Source organism: Populus alba, chromosome 11, assembly GCF_005239225.2.
Source record: "Populus alba chromosome 11, ASM523922v2, whole genome shotgun sequence".
Classification (NCBI taxonomy): Eukaryota; Viridiplantae; Streptophyta; class Magnoliopsida; order Malpighiales; family Salicaceae; genus Populus; species Populus alba.
In genome coordinates, this window is record NC_133294.1 from 22,818,937 (window position 1) to 22,831,021 (window position 12,085).

Below are 12,085 nucleotides of genomic sequence, written 5' to 3' on the forward strand. Positions count from 1 at the left end.
CTCATTGTTTTTATATTTTAAAAAATAACTGAACTACACTCTAAAATATATTTTAAAAATATAATTACTGTATATTATATGATATAATAGTTGTTAAATGGTCTACAAATTCAGATATTAATAAATAAATATAATATGACTGTTGATAAATTGACTCTTTTACAAAATTAAAATACAATTTCAAAATTATTAATATATTTTATAGTAAAAAAAATTACATGAAAGTTGACTTGATTTAATATAATTATTTTTATATATTTAAAAACAATTTGAATAACTAATAAAAATATAATTTAATTAAAAAATTATTTTTTATAATATTAAAATAAAACTATATTGCATTCACTTGGATTAACTTAAACTTACTTAGCTAAATTTCTAACGAAAACAATATATTTTTTTTTTTAATCAATTATAAGGATGATATGGCTACTAATTAATAAGCACTTGAGCTGTTGTTTTTCCTTTCCTTTCCCCCTTTTTTTTTTGTTAAAGATTAAAAGAAAAGGTTGTTGTAATGTCTATCAGAATATGAATTGGTTTTAGGATTGGATGCTTGATATATATACTCTCAATTCAAGTTCTTTTCCATTTAATCTGTATTGGTTTTAGGATTGTCTACATATTTTAAAACTCGATCACTTGATAAATAATTTTCCATTTTTTATTCATATTCAAGTAGGGAATTTACAACAAGAAGCAACACAAAAGCCTGGAACTATTTTACAACAGAACTAGAACTAGACTAGATAAACAGAGAACCAAACATTGAAATATGCAGTACAGTGTACCAGCAGTCATAGAAAGGATCGTGGAGGCTGCTTCCTCCATTTCAGAAAATGAAATCCATCCGACATTTGCAAGCTCAGTTTCTATGTCTCCTTGCGTGCTTTGGCCTTCTTTGTTGCCTGATTCGAAAAGTCCTCATGAACCAATCATGTTTTCTTTTCGTTACAAAGTGTCCTATAGCTGCTCCAATGACAAATCCACTTCCATAACCAATCAGAACAAATTTCCAGTCAAGTACCAAAAGTTCATCTCCTGTAGCTGGAGCCGGAGCCGGAGCAGGTAAGGCCTCGAGCCTTCCACATTTGTTTGACAATGGCTCTCCGCTCAGTCCTGAATTGCCATCAAATGAATCTTTCTGAAATGTATTGAATTGGTTTCCTCGTGGTATTGGCCCAGTAAGATGATTATGAGATGCATTGAAGAACTGAAGGAAGGTTAGCTGCACAAGTTGCCTAGGGATGTTCCCAGAAAGCTTGTTTTGAGACAAGTCCAATGCTTCGAGCTTCGCTAGATTCCCAATGGATGACGGGATGAAACCAGAGAAGACATTGTTGGAAAGGTTGAGTAACCGAAGGCCCTTCAGATTCCCAATGTATTCGGGTATCTCTCCTTCGAATTGGTTGCATGAGAGATCAATGACTGTTAAAATCTCTAAGATCTTTTTATATTCCATCTCCACGCCTTTGTTTGTGATTGTCATGGAGTAAGTATAAGGAACATGTCTCCATCGACCCATTATTCGGACACTCGTTTCTGCGTTCATGTATGATAACCGGTCTTCACTGTCAACTTGCATCGCAATCCAGCAATGGAAGTATTCCACTGGCAACTTACCGGTAAAATTATTCAAAGAAAGATCCAAGATCTGCAACATTTGGAAAGAAAAGCTTGATTCGGGATTCCCTATTTTGCCATGAAATCCGTTATGCCGCAAAATAAGAATCTTCAACTCCGGGAGAGTTCCCATCCATGATGGAAAAGTATCGATGAGCTGATTGTTGTTAAGATCACGAATCTCAAGCATCTTACAACCAACAATCGATGTCGGTATTTGTCCCTGCAACTTATTTTGACCCAAACTAATCATCCTTAGTCTGCTTCCTTGTACCCATGTTTGTGGAATGGTGCCATAAAGGTTGTTACCCTCTAAACTCAATAAAGACAGAGTGCTGCTAAAGTTGCCCAGACATTGAGGAATTAAACCAGTCAGGTTGTTTTTTGACAAATCAAGTACTATAAAAGAGCTGATATTGCAAATTGGTGGCGGGATTTCTCCAGCCAATGAATTGTTGGAGATCAAATAGTACTTTGTGGAGTTTGGCGGAATTGGAAGAGAGCCTTGGAGCATGTTCGAATTTAGTTTTAAAATAGACATACGAGACCATGGAAGAAAAGCTGGAGGTTGGTCGAGGCCTGTTAGCAAGTTGTGAGAAAGGTCCAAGAATTCTAGTTTTTCTGTACTTACTTTCCATATCCAACTAGGTATTTTCCCGTAAAGATAATTCAAGGATATATAGGTCTAGAAAAGTCAATCGATTTTGCATGTATAAAAAGTTAGGGAACACACTTAGGCTGCATGCAGCCAACCCTAAACGGGTGAGCTTCGGTAGATCAGTGCCATTGGTGCAACTTTTGTTGAGCAACACAAAGTTGTTTCTAGACAAGAAAAGAATCTTTAAGCTCCTTAGTGTAAGAAATTTTTCTATTTCAATCGTGCCACTCAAGTTGTTAGATTGAATGTTAAGATATTCAAGATTCTTGAGTGCAAAAATTGAGTCTGGAATGAATCCTTGAAATTTGTTTAGTGCAAAGCCAATATAAAATAATTCAGTTAGGTTTCCAATGGAGAAAGGAATCTGGCCATAAAAAGAGTTATTTCCAAGTTCCAATTTAGAAAGCTTGCCAAGATTACCAACTGAAAAAGGGATCACTCCCGAGAAGTTGCAAGAACAAATCATCAAAGATTCCAAGGAATGGAGGTTTCCTATAGAGGCAGGTAAGGGACCCGTGAGCCCTGGATTATACCCATGTCAAGATACTGAAGGTTTGGAAGTTGAAAGACCGCCTCTGGGAATTTTCCTTGCAGTCCACAATTAATGAGTGTGATAGCTCGTAATTGTCAAAAAAACCATCTTAATTTAAAGTTTAAGTTTTTAGGTGAGGTTCCAGGATATGATTTATATTATTTTCTAACACACCCCTTCAAGTGAAAGTTCTTTGGACTTGAAATTTGCACAGGTCCATATTATCTTATGTTTAATTTTTATTAAAATAAATAGGGATGGTAAGATTAGAACTTATGACTGTTTGATCATCAAAGCTCTGATACTATGTCAAAGAACCATACCAACCTAAAAGCTTAAGCTTAATGAAGATAAATTTGCAAATACATAGGTATTGGGAATGAGATATCTACATAAGCAAGCCCAAGATATGCTAGGTTGGTTAGGTTTTGCACGAGGCTTCTCAGATCAGGTATTTTAAGTTTCGAAAACCTATTAGAGTATACATTATAGTGGAAAACAGGGAAAGGTTAGTTAATTTGGACAACTTTGAAATTTCTGATGGAATTTCTCCAACAAATAGGGAGTGGGAGAGTTCGAGAGCTGTTACCTCAGAAAGATTACCTAATGCAGACGGTATTTGAGAACCACCGCAGTCATTGTTGGCGAGGTTGAGCTTTTGAAGTTGAACAAGGCGGAAGAGACTACTGTTGGGGTCAATGGAACCATAGAGACAACTAGCGTTGAGGTCAAGTTCAATCACATGACCAGTATCCTCATCGCACTCGACACCATCCCATAAGCAACAGTCACTACCATTTCCGTCGAGCTTCCAGGACGCAACCTTTGGATAAGCAAAAGGGAATTTGGAAGCAGACCGCCTGATAATAAAGCTTTCCTTGAATTGCAACAGGGCGGAGCGCTCTTCGCCATGGCATGCGGGGTGCCCTGATGAATAGGCGAGCATGATTTGAAAAGGAGAGAACATCAAAAGCAAGAACGATATTGTGAACCTCATGATTATTCAGTATTATGAATGTGCTCAGAAGATGGTTGTGGGCACCGAAGAAGGTAATTTCAATTTCATATTTATGGCACAATATGTTGAGAGCGTTTAGGAATATGATGCAAACTGTATTTTAATAAAATTTTAAAAAAATTTATTAAAATTTAATATAATTTATATATTTTGAATTATTTTATTTTGAATTATTTTAATATGTTAATATTAAAAATAATTTTAAAAAAAATTATTAATATATATTTTAATATAAAAAATTATTTAAAAAAATAATTATTATCATATTCTTAATTATATTTTTAAAGTTGCGAGATTTCCAAGCAACTTCTAGTCAAGTCATCCACCCACATCCTAGGATAGATTCCAGCTTGCGGGTCTCAGAAGGTCTAGTGAAAGTGTCACTGTCACGTTATTGAACATTTTCTGTTTTGTGGTCGGAATTTCCACGCCAAATACTGTTTTGTTACGACTCCGTAAGTACCAACTTTCTGCTTTGTCGTTGTAAACTCCAATAACATTTATTGACACGTAGCTAGTCATTAAAAAACGACGACTTTAATGCCTTAGGAAACACCGCGTTTTTTAAAGATTTAATTTTTTTTATTTTATTAAAATTTAATATAAATTATATATTTTATATCATTTAGATGTAATGATGTTAAAAATAATTTTTAAAAAATAAAAAAATACAATTAATATATATTTTAATATAAAAAATTATTTAAAAAATAATCATTAATTAATTCAAAAACTGAAATTGAGTGCATGTAATCTGCGCCGTGGATCATACAAAATGAAAGTGCTTCTCAAGTTAGAGAAAATCCAACCTTTGAACAGTAGAAAGAGCTTTGGCTAAGCAAAGCATGCAGAGGGGAAAAGGTTTTCATTTGTACAGCTACTGTTAATCCATACTCTTATCGGCTAAAAACTTATTTCTAATACAATTTATACATTTTGCATAAAAAAAAACATACATGTGTTAAAATATTTGTATTTTAAATATTTAAAAACTTTATTTATTGCTTTCTAATGTTTCATACATAGATTATTGTCGGCTTGTTAACTAAATATGCAATATTTGATCATATGTAATTTATGATATATACATTAAGCTTTTAATTATTCAAGAATATTTCAATTAATATATACTTACACTCATTGGCATTTTGATTATATCATTGTCATTTTTAGAAAATGCATAGTGAATTTACACTCTGATTGAGACAATAATAATTTATCAAATGTTCTAAAAATTTTATTCTGAAATCAACAACATCTAAAACTTTCATTTTACTTTTTAATGACTAACACATTGAGTTGTTTCATATACACCTCTTCGTTAAAACTATCATTTAGAAAGTTTATTTTTATATTTATTTGATTTATTTTAAGCTTATTCATAGTTGCGATGGCTATTAATATCCATATGGAATTCACGTGTCAAAATAGTCCATATTTTTTTTTTGTTTCAATTCTTTGACAATAAGTCTTGTCTTATTTTTTTTAGTAGTTTCATTAGTTTTCATCTTCTTCTTTAAGATCCATTTATGATCCAATGCTTTACTTTGGGGTAAAAGATCCACTAGTTTCCATGGGTGATTTTGCATAATGGACTCAATCTCTTTATTGATAACTTCCTTCTAATAGGAAGCTTCATGGTAGGGCATTGCCTCGTAATAACTCCGAAGCTCATTTTCTACAAGTTAGAAAATCAAGATAAAATATTTGTCATTTTTGCCCTCTTACTTTTTCTTTGACCAATTTCATCATCTTCTAGTTAATGATGACCACTTAAGCTTGCTTTATTTATTCTTTTAAGTGAATGAATTTCTTGAGTTTAGATTAGAATTTCCTTGTATTAGTTTAATCTCTTGATTATTTAGAATTGTATAGCTATAAAAAGCTTGTAATTCAATATTATTAAACAGTACAAAATAGAGAGAACAATTAAGAGATTTTAGAGAGAAACACTTAATAATCACATTCTTCTCAATCTTCTTCTTATTTTTTGAGTTTTTGACTTTACATTACTATTTTTGATCGAGTCTATTTGTTTTTGTGTTTCAAAAGAATTTTAAAAAAAAATTGAATTTTTTTTTCTCTGCTTCAAATTAATTTTTTGAAGTTTCTAGATCATTTTGATGTGTTGATGTCAAAATTAAATTTAAAAAAAAAAATATTATTTTGATACATTTTCAAATAAAAAGTATTTTAAAAAGTAACCGCTACCACAATACTATAATCTCTAAGGCTATCAAACAAGCACACGCCATGAATAAGAGTGTTGTAACTAACAATGTTCGAAGATAAGCTTTGACAAATCAAACACATTTTTAAAATGCATTCAAATATAAGTTTAAATGCAAAAATAAACAAAGATTAAGAGAAACAAGACCCCATTCTAAACAGAAAAAATTATAACTTGGCAGGGTAATTAAGCTTCAATACTTCAAAATAACCTCAAATAAAAAACATTATAATGGTGTGCACACACATGCACATTGTAATGTCAAGAATCACTAGTTGCACCTCTTGAAATGCTTTTCCAATCAATGAATTGATTTCCTTCTTTTTTAAGCTCTTCGTAATCTAAAAATCTTGATCATTAATAAAATAATACAATAAATATTATGATGTCAAGAATATAGAAGAAATCTCTTCATATCAGTCCCCTCTGTTTTTTTAAAATTCATCCCTCAAGTTAACTATTAGAATTGAACTCAACCATTTTGAATGAATAGATACTTTGAATATAACATTGTCACCAATTTATTCAAGAGATAGTTGCTCCAAATATCTTAAATCTAATTTCAGTAAAGATATGATCATGTAGAATTTAAGAATCTAAGCAAGACTTATCAAGACCCAAAAAAACCTGACATGAAACCATCTTTTGAGATAATGACAACTTTAATTAATCGTATCTAGCCATATCTAACAATAATGTCTTCATTGTTAGCTAATTTGATAATTTTATAATATCAATCCATCATTGATAAGCTTGGTTTGGATGACACATCCATATTTAAGTCCTCTTTGATGCCAACTTTGGTCTCATAAGTAATTTCAACAACTTGTTCTAGCTTTTTTTATAGTGCTTTAAGATCTTGAGAATCACTACTAATTTAGGAGCTCTTTTCATTTCTTATTCACCAATAGTAGATGAAACATTGACAAGAGGAGTATTTGCAATAGTGTTGTTGTTTGTCTTTGTCCATCAAAAAGGCCAATTTATTCTAATATTGATTGACGCTGTAAATAACGTAGATAAAACTATGTTAAATCTGAATGTTTATAAAATAAATTAGATATCTATATTTACATTAGTTCTAGACTTGAAATTATTTATAGAAAATAATTTCTAATTAAAACTTACCTATAGAATTCATCTAGCATTAAAATTATTAAATAATAAAATATTAATTAAATTAAAAGTCATGTTCTAAGTGGAAAAAAGAAATTCAAATGCAACAACGAAAATCACAGTAAATTCCAAGTCTTATTTGAAGGCATTTTCAATTTATGATCATCATGAAAATTTAACCTGAAAAAAACCCTGGACTTTCAAGATTATTTATCAAAATTCTAGCTTGTTCCAACAATTGATATGTGTTTGTGTTTCCAATTGGACTCGTACATTTCCAGAGAAATGTTGGCTATGGAAGTGCTTTCTCAATCTCTGCCTTAAGCAGCCAAAACGCTGGTGTTGTTCCCACTCCAAGTATTCCTGGAGACATTCTAGCCAAGGCTTTGCAGGTGGACAAGTCAGTCATTGAAAAACTTCAAGCTCAATTCTAGACGGTCGAGATCCTGAATTGAAGAATTTCTCCTTTCTTACCAATATGTTTCTTTTGGTGTTCTCTTACATTTGTCTAGTCCTCATTTATTCTAATGTTTGACGATTTGTATCATTTACTTACAAAATGTTCCCAAGACTTCCATAAAGTTTGCAATAATTTATAGTTTGATCAGATACTGCAGCTTTATGACTGTAATTGCCACACCAAATTCTTCCAGCCATATAATAAGCTTAAATAATGTAAACGAGACCAGTTAGTCCAAATGGTGGCAAAAGGCAATGCACTAATCTTTCTTCTGCATGTTGCAGTGGCCAAAGTGCTCAATTGCCAGAATATTTCCTCAATAGAACTTGACATACACCACGGAAACTAGGCCAATGCATTAGAAAATGCAGTGTGTTTCAGCAGAACTACCATAGAAAGAATAAACCTTGCTACTTTAGCAGGTTTGCACTCCTGACTCCAAATGACTTGACTGAAAATTCCATTACAGTAACAGAGTACTTTCACAGTTTTGGTTGCATATACTATCAAGTTTAATTTTGAAACACTCTAGCAGCTTTCATGCATTTGTTAAAAAATGATCTTAATCAATCTCCGCAGGCCCGAAACATATTGTTCCATGCGTTTCTCTAGAATTATTCAAAGTTATTTAGTGCAGGATTAGTTTTAGTTCTGAGATGGAAGAACACATCCTCTGCGTGAACTAAACGATTAAGAAGATTTGCTTATGTGGCACTAATGGAATCAATAGCAACAACACATGACACAGTTCGATCATATGAAACCGAACTCAAATCATGTTGAGCATATCTTGTATTCTTAAGCCTGGTTCCAAGTACCTGAGGACTTTTTCAGAAGCTGGGAAGAACAGGAAGGCGAATAGTGATGGAGCGACGATTTCACAACTTCAAATTACTTGAACAAAAGCTTATCAACCTGCTGCTAATAATACCTCAAAGAATCAAAATGGCTAAACACATGATGTTTGTTATGAGTTTAGTAGCCATTGCTTGTACCTTGGCCATTGCCTTTGAGCCTGGTCCGCTGCATGATTTCTGTGTCGCAGATCCTACTCGTCCAGGTCAGGGACCATACTGAATTGCAAGCGATCATTGTACAGTAGCTTTAATTCCTTAAAAATTTGTTTCAAATGTTTTTGCTTCTGCTCATTCCAATACATTAATCAATACACGATCAACATGCTATTTATATGTTCTTACATTTTGTTTTTCGTATGGCAGCAGAGAGTTACTGGTCTTGCTTGCTTGGATTCAAAGCCTCATCTCAGCTATCCTAGACCGAATCCCAATCCCGTACAAATTTTTAAGGAACATTGATTGACACACAAAACAACATAGTGTTATTACCTACAAGAAATATCCTAGGCTTATGAATGGACGAATTATCAGTGTGGTGTCCTGTTCTTCCAATGGGCACCAACTTTTTTCTCTAGTTAGTTGTAAGTCCTAACCTTATGAAACGCTAAGAGTGTGTTTAGTAGTAAGATAGTGGTTGTTTTTTAAATAATTTTTCGTGTTTCAAATATATATTAATGATTTTTTTTTAAAAAATTATTTTTTATATCAATACATCAAAACGATTCAAAAAAATACAAACCGTATTAAATTTTAATAAATCAAAATTTTAATTTTTTAAAAAATATAATTTGAACCGCAATTCTCAAACTCTACCCAAGGCACAGCAATCAACAACACCTAGTTCGGGTAACCTGCACGGTAAAGGCTACTCCAAACAATGTCATGCTCATCGGAAAGGTTATCCAACATATTTATCCACCTTTTGACCAAAATTTCCTTTCTAAGAAATAAAGTTGATGTGTTTCTTTACTGGAACGCAAGTTAATTTGAATTTTTAACATGATCAGGTTTTTTTATTTTTTTTTAAACTCTGACTAATCTAGATTCTAAAATGATCAAATCCTAAATCAATCCAGCAAACCAATTAGATTTTATAATTAGAATTATTATATTATTATTAATTTTAATATTCAATATAAATTAAAATAAAAATAATTTATTAAATCTTGTTGACAATTTTCTAAATACCGTACTAAAACAGCCAACCGTCAACGTCTCTTGTTCTGTCCTTCATCATCTCCTCAAAGAACCATCTCAACCCAAAAGCTTAAGCTCTCGCCTATCTACACTGTGTTGTCTCGTGACAATAACCAGACGCGCTCCCGTTGTGAATAAATTAGAGGAACTAGTAGCTCTAAAGGTAAAGAAGACTACATTTGGCTGATACATGCATTTTACAGTTCTTTTGAAGTACAGATATGATTAATGCATTTGAGCTGAACATTTCTGCTGGTCTAGCGGTTGACATAAATAAATTGCAGACTTGATGCTGCTTCTTCTTAAACTGAAATGAAACCAAGACAAGTATACAACAACTTTCCACAATTTAGGAAATGAAAGTATTTATGAATCTTGATTCTGTGTCTGTAAATTTACAGTTACAACACCTCAGGTTGGAATCCCAGCAAAAAAAGATTGGAATTGCTCATCAGACTTTTGTAATACAGTTTTGGGACGTGAAGAACACTTTCCCTGGAAGCAAAAACTGCAAAAATCACCCAAGATCCTAGCTCGAGATTGAAGCTCGGGACCTATTCACTGGCTCGTTTACACATCTAAATCTTCCAATCAATTTTATCAGCAAACATGATGCAAGTGTAAGCAAAAGGGATAGACTCCGACCTCCTAGAAGACCAGCAAGAGCAACAAAAAAGAGAATCAGATAATCTGAACTGCCCTTTTTATCAACTACTACTACTTCCGTTTCAGCCTGCCATCCAGTGCTAGAGCTAGAATTTCCTTGATCAGGTTCTTTTCCTTTTCTCCTCTCTTTTATTCCCTCTTCTTCCTCTTCCTCTTCCTCTTCTAGCAACTTTGATAGCAAGGCCTTGCCTTTGTTTTCAAACCCGTGTTTGTCACCATCTTCTAGCACTTCAATTATCCCCATCTCATCGTCTCCCCAACAACTAGATGATTCACTTCCGACATCTGGTTCCTGTCCCTTGCTCTTTTTCGCCTTCTTTATAGCCCGCAATTTCTTTGGCACCAATTTCTTTATGATCTTTCTTCTGATTTTTGATTTTCGGCTTCGCTCTTTTTCGCATACCAAAACTCCACTTTTATCTTCCTGTACCTCCATTCTCCAATCACAAACGAGCAAATCCGTTCCTGATTCAGCTCCCCTATTTGCTTCAACTGGCACAATCCAATCAAAATTAAAGTCTACAACTTGAGTTTCCTCAAAGGAAGACTTCATTTTAAGAGTCTCAATAAAATCACAAGAATCAATCCCACCAACATCTTCTTCTTGTTCTATCTCTTGAATGATCAATTCTTTTCTTGAATCATCACATTTCCTTACTCCTTTCAACATCAGAAATGCTGAAGAAACCCTTTCGACAAATAGTTCTAAGACTATCTCTTCATTCAGACATGGTTTCAAGAAACATAACACATGCTTTCCAACATATTCAAGAAAAATAAGCACAAAAGCGGACATTGTTATCCCAACTACGAGCTTTTTAGTACTTAAACCCAAAACCACCACCAAAAACATCTTCAAAACCACAAATAACAAACGTTTCTCTTTCTCATTCCAGCATTTCTTATCAGTAACCTTAAGATCATCAACATCTTCAACATCATCAACATCTTCATCATCTTCAACAACAGGCAATAACTGACTCACCAAATCACATACATCAAAACTCTCCATATTCTCCAAATTCTGAATAGGCCCTGGTGAATCCACCAACTCTATAGAACTTGATACAAAAATAGGATCAGAGATTACAAGTTCCTCCTCCACCTCTTGCAACTGTTGTTGTCTCTTCTTCTTCTTGCCAGTTGGTTTCTTTAACCTTTCACGGTTCTTGACAAAGAGATCAACAAGAGAAGTAGGGAAACCAGTCTCAACAACAAGGGAATTCCCTCTTTTTGGCGACTGAAGATCTGCTACAATACGTGAAAATCTTGAAACTTTGTCTTTCTTCCACGGAAAAGGCATGTTCGCGTCAAAAAAAAGTTTGGATTTTGAAGGATGCCCGGATGAGAATTTTCCCTAAAAATATAGAATTTGAAGAGAATTTGTGTGATCTTGTTCTCTTACAAGCATCCTATAAAAATGCCTTGTTTTGTGTTTTATTGTGCTGATAAAAAGGTGAGAAACCTGTAGGAGATAATAAGGAGACACGAAGGTGGGGGGCTGGGGCGCGGGGGAAAATGGGAAGAAATTACTGTGGAAACGCGTGTGAGCTGTTGATGAGATTGTTTAACTTTTAATAATTTATGATATTTAACGAACGTGGTAAATATTATTTTTAAAATTTTATTTATTAAAAAATATATTAAAATAATATTTTTAAATTTATTAAAATTGATTTTTAATAATAGTATATTAAAACATATATCAAAATATATAAAACTAAAAAA

At 32.9% G+C, this 12,085-nt stretch overlaps 2 protein-coding genes and 1 pseudogene across 2 annotated transcripts; 1 reads left to right on the top strand and 2 right to left on the bottom strand.

Annotated features, from left to right (window-relative positions):
- Positions 1–688: 688 nt before the first annotated feature.
- Positions 689–3,891, bottom strand: LOC118029516 (receptor like protein 27). The gene is made up of 2 exons (XM_073412299.1): positions 3,268–3,891; positions 689–2,308 (listed from the first exon to the last, which is right to left on the bottom strand). The coding sequence occupies exons 1-2, from the start codon at positions 3,808–3,810 to the stop codon at positions 866–868; spliced, it is 1,986 nt and encodes a 661-aa protein (XP_073268400.1). The 5' UTR covers positions 3,811–3,891; the 3' UTR covers positions 689–865.
- A 4,691-nt stretch (positions 3,892–8,582) lies between these two features.
- LOC118029494 (putative germin-like protein 2-1) overlaps positions 8,583–12,085 on the top strand; it is a 53,147-nt pseudogene continuing 49,644 nt past the window's right edge.
- LOC118029490 (uncharacterized) lies at positions 9,962–11,828 on the bottom strand. The gene has a single exon (XM_035033401.2). The coding sequence runs from the start codon at positions 11,658–11,660 to the stop codon at positions 10,221–10,223; it is 1,440 nt and encodes a 479-aa protein (XP_034889292.1). The 5' UTR covers positions 11,661–11,828; the 3' UTR covers positions 9,962–10,220.